This window comes from Carya illinoinensis, chromosome 12 (assembly GCF_018687715.1).
Source record: "Carya illinoinensis cultivar Pawnee chromosome 12, C.illinoinensisPawnee_v1, whole genome shotgun sequence".
NCBI classification, from domain to species: Eukaryota; Viridiplantae; Streptophyta; class Magnoliopsida; order Fagales; family Juglandaceae; genus Carya; species Carya illinoinensis.
The window spans coordinates 18,575,757-18,599,648 of record NC_056763.1 but is presented as its reverse complement, the minus strand read 5'-3'; the positions used below and the strand labels follow the sequence as shown (position 1 = coordinate 18,599,648).

The 23,892-nt window shown below is 31.7% G+C and overlaps 2 protein-coding genes across 5 annotated transcripts; both read right to left on the bottom strand.

Annotated features, from left to right (window-relative positions):
* Window positions 1–829: 829 nt before the first annotated feature.
* On the bottom strand, window positions 830–7,757 carry LOC122288832 (kinetochore protein SPC25 homolog). Of its 3 annotated transcripts, none has more exons than XM_043095622.1 (8): window positions 7,404–7,757; window positions 7,118–7,183; window positions 6,762–6,908; window positions 5,487–5,600; window positions 5,194–5,283; window positions 4,979–5,101; window positions 4,451–4,680; window positions 830–883 (listed from the first exon to the last, which is right to left on the bottom strand). In XM_043095622.1, the coding sequence occupies exons 1-8, from the start codon at window positions 7,570–7,572 to the stop codon at window positions 845–847; spliced, it is 978 nt and encodes a 325-aa protein (XP_042951556.1). In that variant the 5' UTR covers window positions 7,573–7,757; the 3' UTR covers window positions 830–844. The 3 variants fall into 3 exon arrangements, with proteins under 3 accessions (XP_042951556.1, XP_042951559.1, XP_042951558.1); XM_043095625.1 differs by lacking the exon at window positions 830–883 and adding an exon at window positions 2,053–2,416 and having other exon boundaries at window positions 7,404–7,756; XM_043095624.1 differs by lacking the exon at window positions 830–883 and adding an exon at window positions 2,053–2,348 and having other exon boundaries at window positions 7,404–7,756.
* Window positions 7,758–11,520: 3,763 nt separating this feature from the next.
* Window positions 11,521–16,048, bottom strand: LOC122290456. 2 transcript variants are annotated; one of them, XM_043098181.1, is made up of 7 exons: window positions 15,366–16,048; window positions 15,187–15,273; window positions 14,816–15,043; window positions 14,194–14,358; window positions 13,716–13,769; window positions 13,485–13,631; window positions 11,521–12,231 (listed from the first exon to the last, which is right to left on the bottom strand). In XM_043098181.1, the coding sequence occupies exons 1-7, from the start codon at window positions 15,741–15,743 to the stop codon at window positions 11,854–11,856; spliced, it is 1,437 nt and encodes a 478-aa protein (XP_042954115.1). In that variant the 5' UTR covers window positions 15,744–16,048; the 3' UTR covers window positions 11,521–11,853. The 2 variants fall into 2 exon arrangements, with proteins under 2 accessions (XP_042954115.1, XP_042954116.1); XM_043098182.1 differs by having other exon boundaries at window positions 14,816–15,028; window positions 15,366–16,044.
* Between the last annotated feature and the right edge of the window lie 7,844 nt (window positions 16,049–23,892).

Below are 23,892 nucleotides of genomic sequence, written 5' to 3'. Positions count from 1 at the left end.
CATCCTAAAATTAATCAAGATTTTATTCTAGAGCACCTGATGCCAATAAAAAAAACCATGTAAAATTGTAATAAAAGTAAGTGCTCAAGTCTAATTGTTGAGTCTGAAGACGGTTGTGTTTGGTTGTTAAAATCATTTCAACTCATTTCAACTCAATAATTAATTGGACCTACTACTTTTTCACTTTCATATAAAAAAGTTAAATCCATCTCAACCTATTTCATACATTTAAACACATATTTCAACCTATTTACAATCAAACACACCTTAATGAGATCTAAAAAAACATTACTATTTATAGATAAACTCAAACCATTTAAGATCACCTTAGGGCACTCCCAATGAATTATTCATCTTATCTTTTAAAATACATAATTAAAAGTCACTTTTTTCTATTTTACATATTGATTTTTACAATAGAACATATATCAATTTATCTATTTTTACTTTATATCATTTTAATATTATACTTTTTAATATTTTGTGGGACAAAAAGTATAAAGAAAGTGAAATTATTGTGAGGGGCAAAGTACAAAAAGAGACAAAAAATAAATAAAATAATATTTACATCTGTGTACAGTTCCTTCTATATATAGAGGCAACACTGTAGATAAATTGAAAATAGAAATGTAATGCATAATCTCTTGGATGCACTTTTAAGCAGTTTTCCTTCAAATTTTACATAAAAATAGGTTTACAAAACCCATTGTAGCTGCTCTTAGCATCCAAACACGACAGCATCCCTTTCTCAATAAAGGGGGCTTGAGTAGTATCCCTTCTCATCATTTTTACTGTTCTAGTACTCCACCTCTAGGCTTATTTAGTAACAACAAATATGATAATCTTATGGATACAGTCCTTGATGTTTGGCTACGATCGGAAACTGGACAATAATAGCATAAAAAATTAAAAATTGAAAGATGCTTAAAAGGTGCATGAGCTAGTTGACCAATGAGGCAGAATATGTAAACAGCCAATCGTCAACTCAGAAGGATGGCATAAATTGTACGGAAATCGCCTAAAGAAGTTGCAATAAGTATCAGTACATACATACATGTTTGCTGGAAAACAAATGTCCCATTTTACGAGGTAAACATTCAAGGCAACTTCTTTGACTCCAAAGTTTAAAGATCGAAAATAATGGTTCCAACGGCCCAGGATTAAAATGAGATGCAGCCATTAAATTTAGTCCGGATTACTAAACCGAAATATTTTAATACCAATGTATTCTTATATACTATTTAGGGAATAGATATTATATATATATACATATGAGAACAAATAATTAATAAAATTATTATATATGTATGTATATAAAAGAATTGACGATTAATAAAATGAACATAGGTTGAAAACGTTAGAACAAAAAGGTGTAAATATTAGTGTTAAGAGATAATTAAAAAATCACAAAATTAAATAGAGATACACATAAGAAACAAAATAATAATAATAATAATAAGAGACAAAAAAAAAACTATTAAAAATAATGAAATTTGAATGTTGAGATGACTTGAATTGACTTCTAAATAGTAATATTTTGTATGTATGCTTTTAACTTTTTTAAATTGAGATTCATTTAATTTTTTAAGTTGAAATATATAAAATAAGTTGAGATGAATTTAAATTTTAATAATAAATTAAAAATGTAGTGAATCCTATCAATAATTAATATAAGATAAGTTGAGTTATGTTTAACAACCTTTAAAGCTATAAAAAAAAAAAATTCAAATTATATAAATGCCTTTTAAATTTTAAAATTAATAAATGCTATCTAGATTTAAAATTTATAAAAATGCATCCAAATTCAAGAAACTTGCAAAATTGCTACACTGGGACAAAAAATTTCAATCGAAATGATAGGAATCAAATGAAATGAAATGAAATTCAAAACTACAATTCTAAAACCTAGAATGGCAAACCATCAAACTCAAAATATAGAACAGAGATTTATCATGTTTGAATCCAACTCATTCTATTTGTCTATGTACTCAACTTAAACTCAAAATAACAGAAAACCTGAACTCAAAATAATAACAATAAATATAAGATTACTTTGAAATAGTTGAAATCTGACAATTAGATTTTCTTTAAAAAGTACAACACTACAGAAATATGCGATTATCATTCTCACATTCTACGAGCTGAACTTCATTCCAAAACGAATTTGTACATGAAACATAACATGGTGAGGCTGTCATCTGTTTTTAAACAGCACATTTGTGGTGCTTTAGACGTCAATCATGAAGCAACCCGAATCATGAATTTTGCCTAGCTGAGCAGGTTAGGGCCTCAAGAAAATGTTGAATAAATTCTGAGGTGATAAATAGCGTTGATCTTCATTTCTTAACCTACAGTAACACCTTGTATAATGAAATGATCATATGCATGATCCAACCATTTATAGAACTCATGATTTCTGTAAGCATCACAAAATTTTATCAGTGCTTTATGGGTACAGTTAACTAATATTCAAAGAAAGTAGAAGAGTATTTGAAACAAGAAAAAGATTATATGCAAAAAACTTTGCAATTGATAATATAATCTAAGAAGAGAAATGCTTGGTTTGAATAGAGATCTTGCAAAAAAGCAAACTTACAATCTGATATACCACATCCTTACAAATTGACATGTTTTAATGCGGTACATCATATTGTAAAACATTTTTTTATCATAAAACAAATCTAACATATCATTTCAAACCACATCATTATGCAAGTTTGCCTTGTAAGATTTCTATGTAGAACTAGCACTTCTCGTCCAAGAATCATATTGATATAATGTAGGATAGTAGTATATAGATAACGAGATGTATTTGACTATTAGAATTTTCTAGTGATATAATGATATAGTATCATGGTGAAATAATGCTGGCACAACGAGTTTTGTGGATAGAGAGTGAAATCACCCCAAAGTTGCTACACCTAATCAAAACAGAATATACACTAATCGAAATCCCATTCATTGAAAGCACAAACAAATTAAGATTCCAAGAACAAGCCCTCTCATCCTTTGATGCTTCAAAAACAAAATAGACAAAAGCATCTTTATCTTGACAATCATAAATAGATGAGGATACATCTCCTTAATGGCACTAACCCCATACCACTCATCACAGTAAAAATTTACCCCAGCACCATCTCCCATCGCAAACTTTCTCTTCCCAAATATTCTCCCAATCCATCTTAGTACTTTTCTGAAGGAAAACTACTAGGAATACAAAGGGATCCCACAAACTAATGTGGCACAGTACCACATAATCTTTTTTTTTTTGGTCAATTTCTCCCCCCAGCCTGAGTCTACTCTGTTCCCAACAGAGCCCCCCTGCGCGCCCCACGTCTCCCTGCAATTCCAAACCCCCAACCCCCATCGGAGCTGTACCATCTCACCGCCGCCACCAGATGCCATGTTATTTTGCATTTCTCAGTAATTTAGAAAGGTCTAAAGGTTGATGCTTTCTGAATTCTTTGATCCTCTGTTTGGTTATCCAGAAAGTTGTGGGTAAGTAAGACAAATAAGCTAAAAGAGTTGAATTTGCCAAGCGGAGGTTTTTTTTTTCCTTTCTTGGGTCCCCCAATCAATCAAATATCAAAGGTTTGGGGAAAAGTTGATAATTTTCCTACTGATTGTGGAGCCAATTTTCCTTTTGACGTGGCACTGCCAGTTTTTTTCTGTCTCTACAACCATATCTTTCTGATTCAATATTACTGATTGTGAAGCCACCATTCTTGAAGCCAATTTTCCGAAAACAAAGCTAGGAAATTTCACACAATCCATGAATTTCTGGATCGGAAGCAAATTCACCCACCCTCCAAAAATCACTTTCTTTTTCATAAAAAACAAAACAAATCAAAAAACAAAAATCTGGGGAAAACAAAAATTGACCTTTAGGAACTGGTGATGAGCTCAAAGGCAAATAGATCAGATGGGTCTGGGGATTAAGAGTGGTGGAATCGGGAGAGAGAGAGGCGACGAAGAGATGAAAGAGAATAAGAAATGGGTATGTGTAAATAAAACAACTGGCATTGCGGAAGTGAGCTGGTAGCGACGTCAATGTCAATGCCGTCAACAGGACTAACGGCGAAGCTGGTGTGAGCTTGAGTCTGCGGCATTGGGAAAGGGAGGGGGAGTGCGACTTGGGGGGCAAGGTGGAATGCAGGGGTAAAAATGAAAATAAAAAAAAATAACTTAGATGACATGGCACTGTGCTACATCAATTTGTGGGATTCCTTTGTGGCTCTAGCAGCCCTCTTTCTAAAGACCCAAACCATGAGGTCACCATACTATATTAGACTTCCATTCGCCACTAGATATCAGAGGGAGTATTTTGATGATTACAATCATTAGAAACTCTATTCATGTTATGAAACCAGTCATATCTGAACTAAAAAAATCATTTTAAAATAACATATTCTGAAATCAAAGTCACTGATTCCAATCATTGTCATGATACCTTTAAACGGGGGGACCGCCGAAGAGATGATGCTGATCCTGAAGATAAGACAGTAGCATTCTGCCCTCTGGCATGTACTTTCTTGGAAGGTCTATTGTCTTCTCCGTATTGAACTTGCTGGTCATTATTTCCAACAGGGGATTCGCTTAAGTCAGTTGATACTGACAAAACCGGAGCAGACGTAGAGAACATGGAAGACTCTTGATGACTTGTTGATTGAGGTGAAACTCCTGGTGAATCACAAATGGCACCATTAGTTATTAGATATGATAAGTTGCACCTCACTAAAACAGAGATAACCTAACCATAAAACTTCTCCAAGGTCTCAAAATCATATAATACAACAAATGTAAGGAAAAGTTACCCATGCATATTAGTAAACATGTGAGTAAGTTAGCTAAAATAATTGGTTTTTGGCTCTTTGATTACTGAAATGGGTATCATTATAGACAAGCCAGCCTTTGATGCCAAGAGCATTTCACCCCCAATGCTAGTGTGCCAGGCACAATACAAGAGATTAGATTTTACCTTGAATCACAGCTTCTTGGAACTTTTCTCTCATGATTCTGACAAATTTGAATAAACCATTGGTTTTGTTCAACTCGTGAATCAACTCTTTAGTTTCATTCAACTGTGGATCACAATCTAACACTGAAATGACAGAAAATATACAGTATGTTGATAGGCACAACATTCAAATATATATAGCTTTACAACATGAACAGTGGGGCTGAATTACTTACACGTGTAAGTATCATATGCATAGCGAATGGTGAAAGAGTACTCCTCATTTGGATTTTTCAAATTAATGTTCTTGAAAGTGAATTTTACCCCTACAGACAAAAAAAAAAAAATGTAAGAAAATCACTTGTATACTTTGCTGTCTCTTTTGTATACTTCTTGTGGCTTTGCCTAGTTGCATTCAATCAATAAAGTTTATTACTTATAAAAAAAAAAAAATTTGTAAGAAAATCACTGTTGTAAAACAGGAAAAAAAAAAAAAACCTGTTGTGCAATTTTAAATGAGTCCAATTACCATGTCCAGCTTCAACATGGAAACCAAGAACTCTATTATACCACGAAATTGCTTCTTGCGTTTCACCTTTACATTCAACTTCTTCGTTACTCCTTTCTTCAGATACTGCCAGAGCTGTTGATAGTACAAAATGGGGGAAATTTAACTGTAACATTCTTCCCTTCACAACACAGTTTGAGGCTCATAAATGAAACTACATGTCAATGTTGATAGACAGTTTTGAAAAGACAAAATAATAAAAATAAGAATGAAAGAAATCAGGCAAATGCCAACAGGTATAAGCAAATTTTCAAGATATATATGCAAACTGTTTTGGTCTCAATATTAAATGGAAAAATATAGTTGCAAGCACAATTGCGCACTAATCTGTGCACCAATGTGATGTGATTGGTCAAAAAGTAGATTTTATTGAAAACAGTGTTAATTTAAATTTTAAGTATGAATAAATCAGTATTGGTACACAGATTAGTGCACGACTGTGCTTGTATATAGCAAAACTCATATTAAATATAGCAGTTCAGCACTTGTACAAACCTCAAAAACATTACCAATTGGCAGCTTGAACTACAGTGATTAACCTCTTTCCATTTTTTCCCCTTATAATTTTTTTTTATAAGTAATACGAATGAAATAGGCATAGCCAGTGTACACAGGAAGTATGCAAAAGAACACCTAATTACATTCTAGATTAAGGAAAGAAAGTCATGGACATTGTTTCCATCAAGTACAACGGCTGAAAACCAAAGCATTAAAAGTGCGCATAAAAAAATCCCGAAGCTCTACCATTGTGCACTCCCTATTTTCAAAGCACTCTCATTCCTCTCCAACCATGAGCACCACATGATATACAACGGAATTCTCTTTATAAATTAAGGAAAAAAGAACATACATAGGACTTTCAACTGCCACTACGTGGTCTAAAACTCTACGTAACATGGACAATTTAATTGCAGCATCTCTACATGAGCAACTCAACAAATTATCGTAATTACATGCAACTGAGCCGGTTGTAGATGTAAAAGTCCACACCACATTACCGGCAATTGCTCATTCAAATACAACTTAATAGGATAACAGTTAGTGCCAGTTATAAGCAGCAAAACTTTAACAACCAAACTACTTTGCTCACGAACATTATAAAACCAGTTGTTTCAGAATAATCCTGACAGTCATTCAATTTTATCTAATCCGTACACAGATATTAGATTATTCACATAAAGTTACAAATATACATGAACAGGGTACAAACCAACCGGCACAATGAGAGGAAAATACCTAGATATTGTTGAGAGATAACTGCAGCATATTGATCCCTCTTAGCCTTCTGCTCTTGCACGCTTCTTATAAGTTCGTCTACTCTTGCCTTCTGAGCAGCAATAGCATCCATTTTCGCCATCCGCATGGCCTCTTTGCGGGTCTTCACTACAGAACAAGATCGTAACGATAAAAATGAAAATAAGATACACAAAGTATAAACCTTAAATCATTTCTTTTTTATATGCGAAGTATGAAATAAACACCAGCAATTTATACAAGTGACTAAAGAGAAAAGCTCAGAAATAAAAGATTAAACAGAAATACAGATTGCACAGCTTCAATGAGTTTGAATGTCAACCAACAGAAATATATACCTGCTAGTGCTTTTACCATCTCATCCTCCGCCTCTCTCAGCTTATCTTTAAGCTGCCCCAGCTTTCCTAAATGATGAATAAAACTTTATTTAAATCTCAAACTTAAAACCATTAACCCGTACGAAATTCCCAGTCCTTAAACGTTGCTTCAAGAGAACGAAACCCAACCGTACATGCAACTCCAAAACCCTAATTCAAGCCAGCTCAGAGACTCGAGCCAAAAACCCTAGATTTTGCAGAAATCCCCCACATTTTATCGAGCAATAAAGAACCATTTCGAACTTACCTTGACTTTGTACGGTTTCTCGTGCCCTGGCCCCGATCGATTCTAGGGACTTCCGAAACGATGCCGTCAGAGTACCCATCCTCCGCTGCTGAATCGGTATCTCTCTGTCCGAGATCAATCGCAGCGAGTCCATCTTCGTCCGTACAGTGTCCTCCTCTCGGATCTCCATTTGCGCACAGACGCTAGCAGAAAACTCTGTTTTTGAATGAAAAATTGCTTAGCCCGCCATTTTTGTTTGGTTTTTGTTTTTCATCTAAATAGTCCAATCACTGAGGGTGTGATAGAATCACGAGCCTGGTGATAGAGAATCAATGCTTTTCTTCTGATGAGTCGACAGGTTTTACTTTTGGTGTGGGGGTGAACAAGCTGGTTCTCCCATAGTGGGCCGTAGCCTTGGGCTTGAAAGTTGTTTACACAAATGAATCTTCGGATGTAACTGCTCCGTTTTTAAATAAAATTTCTTACTGAATTGTATCTACCAGTTTTATATAGTTTAAATTTAAACAAAATTTAAAACTAAATTGATATGTATTAATTTTATATTTTTAAAAATTAATTATATATTGATTATCTTTTTAAACTGGTATCTCTAGTTTGATTCGATCTATTTTTTCGATTTTAATAGTATTAATATATATTATTATTAATTATAATGATTAGAATAACTATATATTAATATTTAGTATAGTGATTTTAATTTGTTATAACTATATTATTGATAGTGATAGTTTTATTATTATATCATTTTTTTGTATATAATTATTTAATATAGTGATTTATATAATAATTTTTATATAGATTTAAAATGTATTACTAATCGTAATATAATATTAAACTATTAGTATTGGGCGTAAAGTGTAACTAATATATATTATATACTAATGTATATTAGTATTACTAATTTATTAATGCACTTATCAAAAATAATATAATGAGAATTTATGATTAAAGTATATGATCAAATAAATTTTCATATTTAAGATTAAAATTTTATGTTATAAATTATAACAATATTATCTTATATATAATTATAATTTATATTATTATTGAATTATATATAATATTTTAAAAAGTTATATATAATATTAAAAAATTAATTTAAAATATATAATATAGCGAACCAGATGGTCAAATTCTAAAAAACATATAACCAAAACTGGTTCAATACCGACCAGTTTTTGAACTAAGCGATCCAATCCCAAACCAGACTGATTCCATTGATTCGGGCAACCAGGTCTCATTTTTCAGTTTCTCGATTAATTTTTACAACCCTCAAAAGATATAGATATTTTGGGCCGGCCTATGATTTTGCAGGTCATTGAATATGGGCCATTGCAATTATCTATTAAACATGCGACAAACACATATTATTTTAAAAGTCAAACTTAAAAAATTCATACGTGTCATTTCATTAAAATGAAAAAAAATGTTTGTCAGGTAGACATATATCATTATTTAAAAAAAATTTATATTTATAGTTGTGGTTGTGTAAGTAGTATACAGTCGTTTTGAAAAAAATAAATTAATATGAAACTCACATGTAAAAAAAATTAATTTTTTAATCGTAGACTCCACTCATTTTCAAAATAATTGCACGGCATTTGTAATTCTACGACTGTATATAACATTGCTCTGAGGTAAAAGAAACTTATGCTAAATCAGTTGGTAGGAAAACTATCCTTTAAGAACCCTAATTCACTGAATCATTTGAATTTTTTTAGCACAAAAGTCAATCAGAAAAATCATTTTTATTTAAGAATGCAAATTTAAAAAAATCAATTATAAAGCTATCAAATGATATGCTTAAATATCATTTTTTATTTTATCCTCAAACATTTATACAAACTATGCAGTCAAAGGGATTTTTTTTTTAAAAAGAGAGAAATTTTGTGGGTTGATTTCTTTTCACAAACCATCTTATCTTATTTAATTATTATAATTTTTTTAAATTTTTAAATAAAATATAAAAAATAATTTAAATTTTCTAATTTCTAAGTAAAAAATTATATTATAATAATATTTTATTCAATTTTTAACTTTCATTTAAATTCATGCCATTTTATTTGTGAAACCAAATAAGACCATAAGTAATTGATTGTCTCATTTAACGAGAGAGAAATATTTTAATTATAAAAAATTCTATAAAAATAATTCAAGAAAAAAATAACATGAGTTAATACAATCAAAAATTCTATATACAATTATTTTTACGTACTCTTTTATGTACTCTGTTGATGTGATTGGTTGAATATTAAAAAAAAATTAATACAACCAATCTATCAGTAAAATGTGTGAGAAATACGTAAAAGTAACATTACCTAAATTAAAACATCCACATTGGTTTATGCGTACGCATATGTAAAATTACATTTTTTTGGAGATTCACTTTGTCATACAAGCAAAACTTACATATTAGCTTATACAAATTTGAAACATAATAATATTAAAATATTATTATTTTATTTATTTTTTATTTTGCCTAATTTTTTTATTGAGTTTGCAATTTTCATATATTGGGTTAATACCTGTATCGTTTTAATACATGAAATTAGCACTTAAAGAAATTTCATTAGCACCTAATACATGTACTCAGAACCTGTGTGAGAGGGGTGCACGGGTTTGATCTTCAAATATATAAAATATTTTTTGGAGAGTGAATGAGTAAAATATATAGTAAAATATGTAAAGGTAAAATATGTAGAAAGAGAATGGGAGGAGAGAGAAAAAATGAGTAAAATATGTTTTGAAGAGTAAAGAATAAATCTTCAAATATATAAGTATACTATTCATAACTATGCAAATATTTAAATATGCATGATTTAATATAGATGAATTTATACTCATATTATGTAAATATGACATGACATATATATATAATATATATATATAGACCAATGTGGATCGTTGATTGCTGTATTAGTGTAGCTTTTCTAAAAAAATGTTGCAGCCTACGTCATGCAACGCGAGACAAGGAAAACAGCAGTTATTGTCGGGAGTTCCAAACTTGAAAACTCCCCTCCCCCGTCCCATGATCCATCCACAGTTTACACCACACAAACGTGACAAACGAAACCAGCTTTTCTTTTCTACTTATGCTCACGCCTTTTGCTTTCCCAGGTTGTTGTCCTTCAAAATCTACGTCTCTCTCACTACCCCTATCTTTAATGCTGACTGACAACTAAGCTCAGTATATACGATTTCAAATCAACAGACCCTAATGGTCATTACCAAACGATCAACATATGGATTCTTGTACAATATACACTCTTTCTCGGTTTAAATTTTCCCTCTCTTGAATCCTTATATCCAAGTACTATGAGTAGGGCGGCGGGCCACTGCTCTTCATCCATCCCTGCCCCTGATGACAAATTCAGTAGGATTTTATCATGGAGTTCTGCTATTTATGTGTAAACACGCCAGCTGACTTTCTCTATTGTTGGGCAAAATCTATATTCTTGTCTTTTTGAAGAACTGTTATCAGCTGGAGATGATCTAAGGATTAGCTGAGATAGGTTAAAATGGTTATGTCATTGACTTCTCAAGATTGGGACATATGGCTCAAAGGGAAATGGCCTATGTTTTTTTGTGACGAAGGGTAAGAGACAAATAATGTTTGTAAATTATGTTTCCTAAAGTAAGTAGTCAATGATTCCTCATCTCCAAGTCAATGTTGGAAAGCACAAGCTCTGTCTGGTACTGGGTTGATTGTATTTCAACATCTGAGTTTCTTTTTTAATGCTGCAATTTGGTAACTCAGATACATTATTATCGTACTAACTCAACATTTTTTGAAACATGGGATATATAGATATTTATTTATGGCCTAAGTCAGTCAGATAATGTTCAGAGTTCCCTAATGTGCACATGCAAACCCATATATGAAGGGCATGTTACCAATAAGATAACAGATTTGTCGAGTCTTATGGGTTTTTTTTAATGGCAAGAACCAGTGTAGCTTAAGTGGGTATGAGGTCCCATATATGCATATATATATATGTATGACATACCAAGCTATTAAGGGTGTTGACCAACATGATTCTCTGCCTTCAAGATCGATTATCTTTCCTCTTTTCCAACGAAGAGTTGGAAGAAAATGGTAAAAAAAAGTATAATAGAGTTGATGAACGTGTGGTATATAACATTTTTCTTGATAATTTTACGTAATCCGAAACGTGGGATGAATAATTAGTGACCCCTTCGGTAAAAATGAAATCTAAATGGTATACTACACTCTCATCTCAGATCCATCAGATTGTATTGATGTGGCATTGTCCATCAACGATTAGGTCAAATCTTGTATTTTAAAATAAAAATCTTGTATTTTAAAATAAAAAATTCAAACGTTATAGATAATGCCACATCTTCACAGTAAAATAGTAATAGCGTGAGAGTGTAGTATATAACATTTTCTTACAGTATTAGGCTATAGCTCTATCCTGTGCCGTTTTCTTCAAGGGCATCTTACATTCTTTCCAGGACCCCCATAAAAAAAGTGAGTTCCCCATGCGTTATTCCACACTTGCTTTATATCATAACAACTTGGATGATCAGCCAAGAGATGAAGGTTTGTTAGAGGAAGCAAGTTATTATCCCAGTCAACAACTTGCAAGTTTCTGAAATAGGATGCTTTTCCAAATCCTTCTTCTGCAAATTGGCCGCTACCCATTTGAGTAGATGTGTGAAAACCTGAAGATCTAGAATTTACAATCTCTCCCCCAAATTGTATCATGCTAGCATGGTTTCTTAAGTGACTGAAAATGAATGCAGGCCAATATCCAACAAGCAGACCGGATCCAAATTCCAGCCACCAATGTCCATGCTTTGGATCCTGGAAAAAAACAAAAGACATTATTTTTTTAGTAGGTTTTGGCAATCATTGCATAGGTCTTCTTGTTTCTTATGATGTCTTTGACTGTATAATGGTAAACATGATGAGTTCTCCCTTTATGGTCTCATTTTCTTATTATCCAGTACTGCTAATTACATGGGGAAGGAAAAGTGGTCACCAACCATACATGACACATGTGAGTAAAGATCATAGAAAATGTCAAATGAAAACTTTGCTTCTGTCTCTTCAAGCCATAAAAAGTTAATAACATATGTAATTTTCAAAAGAGGAGGAAAAACTCCTACTGAGTCACATCATTCAATCTCGCATCAAATGACTAAAATTTCAACATAATTTGTAAGGTCATGTCAATATTAAATAATTTAAAACTTTAAAGGTTTTAGAACACTTCATTTTCTTATCAAAGATGTTACATTCAAACAACTTTGCAACTAGGCTAGAAACATAATTAAAACAAACAGCTATAGTTATTTTTACGTATTTTTTTAATTTTGATTGGTTAAAGTCATTATTTTATATTAACAAAAAGTGATACAATCAATTATATTAATTGAGTGCATAAAAAGTAAGTAAAAAGGGTAGGGATAGGCTTACTATCCTATTACTACTCATCCACTACTTAAGTGTATTACAAGTTTTTTTATTTTTATTTCATTTTCTTTTTAATATTTTTTTAATATTCTTAATCACTACGAAAAAATTAAAAAATATATAACTTTACTAATACTCACTTCCTTAATCATTAAGTAAAATAAAAAATTAAAAAAAAAATCAAATATAAAAAGAGTAGTAAATGAGTTGTAGTGGAGTAGTAAGTATATTATTTTTCAAGTAAAAATGATTTTACATAAAATTTTTGTAAAAAAATATATATATTTAAAAATTAAATTTTCTTTCCCACTGATCACGCGGGGGCACGACTTGTTTATTTAATAGCAACTGTTTCACTAAAGAAGAAAGAAGAAAAGTCGATGCACCAGGAAGCCTTTCTTAAAGCAAAAGAAGAGAATCTTAGGTTTTTAATAACATGAATAGGGGAAAAATCAGAGAAATCTATGTCAAAGAAAGGTACTTTGGTTCTCAATCAGTCAGTTAGAAGTGATTTGCGCAATGTGTCGGCAATGCAATTTCAGATCACAATTTTCTTTTTAAGGGTTTTGTCAAAAAACAGACCAATAACTTTGATCATTATGACATTATTAGCTGTTTGAATGTCAAGGTATGAGGCTTACCTTCCAAACCATTACGCCAATATCAAATTGTCTGCCATTGAAGGAGGACCTTGGAGAGATTGCTGCTCCAATAGCAACCTTGTTGTTGGTTTGGATGAAGCCTGAGCACAGTAAATTGTAACATCCAGTTGTTTGGTATGCATCGGTCTGTGATTTGAATACAATGTCAATTGGCAATAGTGTTATGCTTTCTGGTGTCTTATAAGAGAGGAAAAGAGCTGGAGTTCTTACTGTCCAATAAGTGAAGAACCTTGGATTATTGTCTCCATACAGCTCAGGGCTAACCTGAAGAACATACGATCACACTATCTTATTACGACGCTCTATAAAAGTATTGGTACATTTAAGTCGGAGTAGAGGACACATCCTTCGCGCTATTGGCATGCTACAGTTTGATTTGTAAGAAAAGTTAAAAATCAAATTTTATTACAAATCAAATTCTACCATGTCAATAGTGTGAAGGACTTGTTCTTCACATCGGCTTGCAAATATAATGTTTCTTTCTTTCTTTGTTTCGAACAATCAACTGGTTCCATGCGTTATTGACTAGTAAGCAAGGTTCAAAAAGAGGCTCATTTATCCTGCTGTGTATATGCATACCTGTAAAACTAATTGGGAAATTTCTACAAGATTGCTTTAGAAAGTTTAACACGCTGTTTGTAAAGAACATGGATAGACATAGAGCATTAGGCAATGATAGACTACTTGCCTGCCAACCAGCTTCAATGGTATTTAGATCATTGCCAAAGGAACCCGAAATGACCCATATTTGTGACAAGCTGAATTCATATTGATCAGTTACGCGGGGCGCCCACACGTTTATGCTGGCCTTTGCTCCATAATACTGATCTCCATTTACAAATAGAACTGCATGCTGCAATCAGAAAAAGTATTCTGTAAAAAAAAGCAGCCTAGAGAAAACAGAACAGAATATGGAATGTTACGATCCAATAAATCTATCTGCTGCTGGGTTTTAACTGAATGTGATATGCTAGCACAGACCAAACAGGAAAACAAGTTAACTACTTGAGCAAATTGTTGCATACCCACCATCCAAATTACATTTCTTTTGCGGGAAATTAGCCCTTTTTGGGAGCAGTGGTTCTAGGGATGAAAGAATGGAAATGATGGAAGAGATTTACATTTCAAATTATGGAAACGAAAAAAGAAATGTAGATGAATTTCTCTCTAGCAGTAATGGGAACTACTTCCCAGGACAGGGTTCCGGTCCTTCCGGAATCCTGTTTCCATTTCCATTCGCCGGTTTTTTATTTTTTTGTCTTCTTTTTTTATAAACTTGGGTGTTAGCGATTTTTCTTTAAGATTCTAACCTCATGACCACTGCCTGTAGAGTCTCTTCTAACATGTCTTGTTGGTTTTCTTCCAAATCTTCCAACAGAACTTGCTCTTAAAATATCTTCTTCTGTGGTTCTTCTGATTGGAACAGTACCCTCTGGGCAGGATTCACCAGATTCTGTCCATAGCTGCAAGCTCTCTGCCACTGTATCTGCAGTGTCATGGCCTTTTGGCCTTTCCGGTGGATCCTGCAGAACTGGAGCCTTTTATTACCTCAATTATCTATAATAATCACCCCCACCCCCACCCCAAAAAAAATATATATATACTATGATCAAAATGTTTTTCCTTAATTTTCTATAAGGTTCAACAATCTTGATAGAAAGGGGAAGAAAAGTGATATTACCAATGGTTTCTGTCCTTTCAGCTGAGGATGGTCAAAAGCTGGTTGGAGATGAGATAGCACACAGTCTATAACATCACCATCAGGGCTCTGCAGCCAAAATGAACAAGAACCCAGATCAATAAGCCTCCAACAAAATAAATATATGTATAGAGAACATCAAGAAACACAAAGGTATATGCCTGAATTGTCTTCACAGCAGGTTTGTTGATCTTCCTGAGATAACCTCTGACACTCTTCAGCTTGTGCAACTCAGAACCTGGGTGAAAAGTTTGGTTGGCCAGCAGAGAGTGGCTGGAATCTGACACAATAGAGAGGGACAGGGCAGGGCCAAGCAAGGAAGTTACAAGAAGGAAAGCAACGAGAAGCATGGGAATGATTGAGGCAGTATTGTGGGAAGAAGACGAAGCTAGATTTGAGGAATGTTCTTGCGCTGTTGTTTGTTTTGGTTCAACAATTTGTGCTTGTATGCATTCGTGTTGTCTTATTGTGGGATGAATTGTAGAACATGGTTCATTCCTCTGTTTTGTCCATGGAACTGAATCTCTCTTCATGTCCATACAAAACAGAAGAACCAATTCAAAGAAAACCCAAAGTTTGTGCTCACTTCCTCACCATTGACAACATATAAATTATAAACAACCCATCTCTGTGAATGAGACTGGCGTCTTGGTTTTGTGTTCTGAGTCTCTGACAGCCGAGAAATTTCAAGCACGAGCATATTAAAATGAAAAATTCTATTAAAATAGACCTGGATTGGTGGGGTTGTACTTTTCGAAGTCTAACCCCATAACACCATGTGGTCAAAAGAGTTCTTTAATTTTCTTAAATCAGAGAGAGAGAGAGAGAGAGAGAGAGAGAGAGAGAGAGAGAGATGCTTCAGTTTTAGTGGATTATACAGACTGTAGGATGAATACAAATATGGAAAAATAGAAAACGAAGACTCAGAGGTGAACTTAAGGTTGGATTTAATTAGGCCAAATGAGTGCAGAATCTCACAGTTCAACATTCTGGGTAACCATCACTCTTCATCCTTTTCTTCTGTGGGTTACCATCACTCCTTTTCTCAAATCAGTAAAAATATTCTGTACATTTCTTCTGTGGCTCTAGCATCACTCTTTATCCTTTTTCTTTCCTTCTTTAATCTATTTTACTTTAGTTTCTTGTAACAAATATTTCCCATTTGGAATTAATTCAATCTGGGCTTTCAGATATGTCTTTTTTTATCTATTAAATATATCCCTCTTATCTCACATATGGGATCCTTTTTGGGTATCACATGGTAATTCTTTCTCTTTAAGGAAGGGGTTGGGGGCTTCTTGGAGTTGGTGTGTTTCTTTTATTTCATGTTAATACTGTAAATTTCCAAAAGAAAAAGTTCCGAAAATTGCAGTCAAGAAGAATGATATCATGCTGGCGCATATATGGTGCAGTGACCACTATGAAGTGGAAGAGAATAATTGAACATTTGGTGGGCCATTGTATTCATCATATCAAATAAGTTCCGGATATGAATAAATTCCTTGCTTTCCAAACGGCTGTGGAATTCTTTTGACAATTTGTATGAATTTGTTGGGGCGATCAAAAGGTTCTGGTAATGATTTCACATAAGACCACATTCATATCAGATAAAATTTTGCTCAATGTCCCCATGTGCTCTTTTAAAATATTGCATTCGCAACTTGGTAGTGCTTTTATCTTTTATTAGAGGAGTTATATTTTAGATACAGTTTTAAAGTATGCAAATTTTGTATATTCATTTTAAAAAATAAGAGAGTTCAATGCTAAAAAGTAAAATTTTTCAAGTGGGTCTTAAATTGTAAATTATTTGTACAATTCATGTCTTGCAGCATGGATGCTATGTCATTTTGGCTGAGAAGTCGAGTGTCCTCGTGATTTGAAAATCCAACTGACACAACTGATTCACCTAATTTTCTTATCAGTCTCGTTACAGTTTTACCTGAAAAAAGAGTTGAGATAATCATGGTAGGAGTCATATAATCACAGAGGAAAAAATTGATGTAGGCCCCGGGTGCCACCCGTGGGGGGCCACATGGTACAAGATGTACATTTTGAGTTGTATTCCAAAGCTTGTTTATATGGTAACAAATTGTGAAATAAAGAAGAAAATAAATCAAAGATAGAAGAAAATGGGGTTTCTATTTTATTGCCTTTTGACCATCTGCTACTAGAGATTTAAGGAGAGCCTCATGTTTGGACAGCAGCAGTGTTTTCGTGCATTGCTTTTTTGAAAAGTGAGGCTTTGAGAAAGCAAACTCCCTAAGTTTCTCAAGAGGTGACTGAACAAGTCATTTATTTGTAACAGGCAAATGGGGACCCTTCTGACATCTTCAGTAATGAAATTCAACATCAATGGTCGGTACCTCCTTTAGAAGGTGCAAGTTTGAAGCTGCCTAAATTATTCATCTCAAATAGATAGACAAATTACCAAAAGGGAGGAGGGTGTAAGGTGAGTCTATAGTATCCTTGTTCTCTGGTCCGGAGACGGTACGTCAGCAAATGTCATTCACAAGTAGTACCAAAGCAGAGGTCATGAGTTTGAATATATTTGAAAAAAGCATGCGAGTTGCGATGTTGAATATCATAAAAGACTGAGTACGTCTTTCTTAATATCAATTGATTTTAAGTGAATTGACTACTGATACTGAGAAATTGGAGTAAAAGAAAGGAAGGGTGAAACTTCAAATCCACATCATATTTGTAACTTGTTTCTTATTAAAAATATTGTACTATCTTAAACCTTGAAATTCTCATGGGCTATGGCATGGCATTAGTTTATGGTATGGCACAAAGGTACGGGGCCTTAGACCTGGTTATCTTTCTGGGGTTCTGGGCAATGTGCTTGCCAGTTGCCACTTATAAATGCGTATTCTTTGCCTACCATTCTTTAGCTCTCTTCTTTACACAAAGTCCCAAAGTCCCACTCACATTCTCAAACAACTCTGCTGCAAATAAAAGGAAACTGTAGGGGAATATTGCTTTGGTCCACATTCTGCCACTCTCTCCATAAACAACTGGCAAAGAAAAGTATTAATTCAGTTCTTTCATTTGAATCATGCCCCCTTTGTAAAGTTTTGTTCTGCAAAAGAATATAAAGATTCCAACCTCACAACCGTCAGAAACACATCTCACAATATCTCCATATCTCCATACAGTTTAATCTTAACCCAGATGTAACCATAGATAATCTTCTTAAAGTTTGTGTTAAAAGAAGGAATGTGCTTTGATAAATTAAATAGCCTTAAACCCTTACTGTTTGGAAAAGGCTGCCAAACGCATGCCATGCTTTTGAAAGGGTGAAATACCTGCAGAATATATAAATAGTGGAGTTGTAAATAGCAGATAGGAATTGCAGACTAAACGGCTAATTTTACTGGAGCATGCCTACAGGAGATTCCATTGCTGATAACTGTAGCTCATCATCCTAAACAATAATGAAACATAAGTTATAGGCATATTCCAAAAGCTAAGAGAAGGAAAGAAAACTTGTTTGTTTTGGTACTGAAAAATAAGCTATATATAACTGCAACATGAATCCACTTCCATTCAACGAGATTATTGGTGATCTTTAGTGTTGGAATGTGTTCAAAATATCATTCATTCTCTGCTACCACTTTAGAAATAAATCTATGGGGTGCAATGTTGAATATCATGATATAATTGAGTGTGTCTTCTCTAATATGAATTGAATTTTAAGTGGATTCACAGCTCAAGGTCTGACAAAATTATATCAATGAAGACATGGTACAAGCACGCGACACTCGAACCAAGATGATGCCTTATTTGCCAAACATGATTACATTGTCAAGGAAGATTGTGTGCCCTGAAAAAATAATGCCACTACCCGTTAGTGCCCTATCTTGAAGGTTGAAGATGGGGATGGGTCATTTATCTGCAATGGATGTGGATTCCATGTGAAGCTATCTTTCTGGTGTATAAAAAATGTTAATCTTTTTCACAATCTTTATGAAAGAAAAGCTGAAAACAATAACTTTATGAAAAGCATCACTTGGAATAGTACAAGAGTCAAGGCTCTTAAGCTATAGCTAGAAGCAACTTGAATCTGCGTACTCTCCCCACATGGGCACCAACATTGCCACAAATGGTGATAAAGAGGTGTTGTTTAATTCCTTTACCATGTTGTTTGACATTGGGGATGGTGGAGCTAGTGGACCAAAACTCAAAAGGCATCTATCCATTGCAACCAATAATGTTGCCTGAAAATATATATATATATATATATATATGTATTAGTCTTTGTTGTGGGCATATAGGAGCTACTTATAAAATTTGCCCCTTTTTTGTATGTCAAATGAATAATTATACGGCAATATCCAGTGGCGGAACCAGAAATTTTTCTGAGAGGGGCAATTTTTTAAACGTATGACACGTTTATGTAAGATAAAAAGATATAAATCTTAATCTTAATTTCACAAAAAAATATAAAAACATAATTATATATATAAATCAGATCCCGATAACTTGCTATATACATGTAGAGATAAAATTCTAAAAATACAACTTAACATTTGTTTCAGATTTCTGATGACAATGTTTCATGAATATATATTCATCTATTATTAGTTTTGCAATGAAATAATAAGAATTTATTTTTTTCATAAAAACTATCAAGTGGTTTTTTAGAAGTCTAGCTATCTTTTATTTTAGTATGTAATTTAGTTTACCAAATTTAATATAAATCTAGATATTTTAGTACATTAAGCATATAATACTACAACCGAGATCTTAAATAAATATTTTTTTGCTCAATAAAGTCTAGGGGATAAAACTTATCAATTATTTTTCCTATAGATAATCAAACTTAAATAATTTTCTTGAGTTTATTTCACTTCAAGTTCCATATTAAGAAGCATAATATTAATAAAAGACTTTGGGATACAAATTAATCAGTTTATTATTTCTTAGAAACCTAACTTTAATTTAATTTTGGAGAGACCACGTCATAGAAAATAGATAATATATAGAAATTATACAAAATTCTGGAGTTATAGGAAAAAAAAAATTTGAAATACATTTATATGTATATAGAAATTTTAGAAAATCTTGGACAGCATATGAGAATTAGAAATTTTTTTGGAAGGTCATTTCCTATAGATATAGAATTATGAAAAAAACTTAGGAGGGATTTTGAATTTTTAAAAATTTTGGGGTCTAATGTTGTTCCATCATTGGTAATATCAGAGTATGGTATGTGGTATTCTCATCCTATTACAGCATGTCATGCCATTAAAAATTGGACACGTTGGAGTAAGATAACACTTTGAATGTATCATGTTATTTATTTATAATTTAGGAATACTTGATAATCTTCCCTTACTTCGTACCAAAACCAAAACTTAATAATTTTTCTGTGTTAGAAATGGCGAAGAAAAAAAAAAAAAAACCCTTTCCCCTTTCGTTGCCAAAAGGCCCAAACATTGCGGGCTGAGCAATAAAGCAGAACCTATACCACACAAAAGTTCAAAACGGAGACTGGAGTTTCATCTCTTATTTTCCAAAACGGCAACTCGTTTGGTGATACTACGGCCCGTTTAGAAATTGAAAATATTTTATTTTATTTTATCTTATTATTATAATTTTTTAAAATTTTTACAGAAAATATAATAAATTTTTCAAATTCTAAAATAATAATAATATTATAAAATAATATTATAACAATATTTTATTTAATTTTTAACTTTTATCTAAAATCATTTCATCTTATATCACTATCAAAACCGCACCAGACTATTGTTTAATAAGCAAAGATGGTGTTTGTGTTCTTGTTCATATTTTTGTCGTATCAAATAATAGACATTTAACTATACCGTCAACCCAAATATGACGTGTTAAGTTAAATAGGTCAAATCTTTAAATTCTGACACCGCTTATTATATAACGGATTGTGTTCGTGTCGTATCAGGTAATGGATATTTGATTATATGGGTTAACCCAAACATGACCTATTAAGCTGAGTATGGATGTTGAATTGAGTTGTAAATGATAATATTTTATGGGTCCATTAGAGATAGGTTTAATTTTGTTAGGTCGAGATAAACTTAACTTTTTTGGTTGGAATGTATGAAATATGTTGAGATGTATTTAATTTTTTTATGAAAAATTAAAAAAGTAGTGCATCCCATCAGTGATTGGTTTGAAATGAGTTAAGATGAGTTAAGTTGAGTTTGGTCAAACAACCAAACACAGCCCTGCTAAACGAGTCACTTATTCAAATCTTAATGTGACTCATTTAAATAACGGATCGTGTCGTATCACTCGTTTAATAATTAATTAGAAATTGGTCAACATAACACGATTCATTGCAATCTATTTCATGTAAATGAGTTGAATTAACCCGCATAACCCATTTGACCTAATTATAGAATTTCACATAAAAGTTAAAATCTATATTTATTAGTAGCCACAATATCTAAAAAAATATTAAAACTACCTACTAATAAAAAATATCAATATTTTTCATATTTTAACCTGTAATAAAACTAATACTATAAACTCAATGATAGCAAATATGAGGATATGCCCAGAATTATAATTTGAATAATAAAAATATAAGTATATTGATAAATAATAATATTACAATCTAATAATAATAAAATTATAATCTTAAAATAAAATTTAAACGAATTCTTCTAGATTGATTTTATGTTAAACAGGTTGGCTTGTTAATGATCCCTTTGTTATTGGTCCTTCGCTACAGCTGCTAAAACTAGTCTGGTAGACCTGAACAGTATTCTTCCGTGGGTCTCCTAGTTTGGACTGATTACTGCAAATTAACTTCTTTTTAAGATATATATTTTTAAAAATATATAAATTTATTAATAATTATTTCCTTAACGATTAAATAAAAAGATAAAAATAAAATTCGATCCATTTGGGGGCCAGTTTATTGGTCCCCCCTAGCATTTTTCTTCTTCCACTGTAAATGAAGACTTTTTAATAAAATTACAGGGTATCAAGCTCTTTAAAATAAAGTTTCATAGATTTGAAAACTCTTATAAAAATAGAAAAAAGCTTGGATGTCGCCCCACTTGACCACTCAAAATGATTTATTGATTAAGAAAGTGATTTTAAATATATTGATATAATTTTTTTATTTTTTTAAAATATTTAAATATATTAAAAATATGAAAAAAAAAAAGTAACTAACAGTCACTTTGAACGGTGCTACTCAAACGGAAGAGTAGCGCCACTCTTTGCTCAATAGTAACAGTTGTATGTGCATCTTTCTTGAAATAATCATTAAATTTGAAGATTTCTTTAACTTTATGATTCCATTTTTTTATTTTGAAAAATTATATATACTGGTTAATATACTTAAAGGTTGTCTATATAGTGAGATGAGATACTTTTAACTAAAGGTTAAAAGTTGAATAAAATATTGTTAGAATATTATTATTTTAGAATTTGAAAAAGTTGAATTGAGATTTAAAAATGTTGAATTATTTATTATATTTTGTGTGAAAATTTGAAAAAATTGTAATAATGAAATGGGTTGAAAGTGTTTCTCAATCCAAACGGTTAATAAATTGTTTATTTGATATAATTTGATTTAGAAGAAAAATTTTAAAATTTAAATTTTACAAATTAAATTTTATTATTTTTAATTATAAAAATGTATACTCTACACACTAAATTGAGAATATAATATATATATTTTTTATAACTTCTCTTTTTCTAGAGGAACTTTAACTACAACGATAAACTACTCAAAATTTTGCTAGAATGTAAATGACATAAGCATTTTTTTTATGAATTTTTATGGTTAATTGATTAACAAAGAAAATATGCGTAATGTTGACGTTGGAGATAGTTAAGCCAATCTTTATTTATTTATTTTTTATTGTTGACATGACAATCATACCAATGATGTTACCTTAATGAAAAATAAAATAAAAAACACAATTTCTTTTTATTCACACAACCTTTACACACCGCATTTTATTTTAATTTTTATTATTTTTTCTTTTATCAAATATTTAATATATAGATAATGAATAGAAAAATTCAATTAATTTAAAAGGAATAATCTCAAAAAAGATTTTTAAAAAAATATTAAAAAATTTAAAAAATTATGATACGTGGAGGTTGGAGGGATTGAGTTACATTGCTCGTCATTTTATTCCAACAAAATATACAGTCTCCAATTGCCAATTTTGGCCTTTATGAGAATAGAATGAGCAAGATGGAATCCAAGTTGAGATAAGAATCCAAATGTATCCTATAATTTTTGGCCATTTTCCCAAACAATTCAAGGGCTTGTTTGGTTGTACTCAAGTATTATAAGATATTTTATTCTTAAACATTATTTAAATATAAAATATTTTTTAATTTTAAATTTTTTTTCATCTAATCTTTGCAACTTTTCTAAACTCTTAAATAAAACACAAAAAGTAAAACTACTTTTTCAAAATTCTAAATAAAAATAAAATTAAAAATTTATAATATTTTTATTAAAAAATTTCTCTCGCATTTTCCAAAATCTAATAAAATATTTTACCTCAAATCATTTCATTTCTATTCACATATATATTGAGATATTCTAATATCTCGTTTGGATATGCAATTGGTTTCATCATATCACAGCTTATCTCATTTCAATATCTAAATATTATTTAAACACAAATATTTTTTAATTTATCTTCCATACTTTTTCATCTAATCATTACA

Excerpts from the sequence above, each read along its gene's own strand:
- LOC122288832 (XM_043095622.1), bottom strand. The coding sequence starts at position 7,572 with ATGGAGATCCGAGAGGAGGACACTGTACGGACGAAGATGGACTCGCTG. Across the intron at positions 4,681-4,978 it reads CCAAGAAGCTGTGATTCAAG|GAGTTTCACCTCAATCAACA; the intron begins GTAAAATCTAAT and ends GTGATTCACCAG. Across the intron at positions 884-4,450 it reads GGCGGTCCCCCCGTTTAAAG|TTTCCGATCGTAGCCAAACA; the intron begins GTATCATGACAA and ends ATTATTGTCCAG.
- LOC122290456 (XM_043098181.1), bottom strand. The coding sequence starts at position 15,743 with ATGGACATGAAGAGAGATTCAGTTCCATGGACAAAACAGAGGAATGAA. Across the intron at positions 15,044-15,186 it reads TGAAAGGACAGAAACCATTG|GCTCCAGTTCTGCAGGATCC; the intron begins GTAATATCACTT and ends AGGTAATAAAAG. Across the intron at positions 12,232-13,484 it reads TTGGCGTAATGGTTTGGAAG|GATCCAAAGCATGGACATTG; the intron begins GTAAGCCTCATA and ends GTTTTTTTCCAG.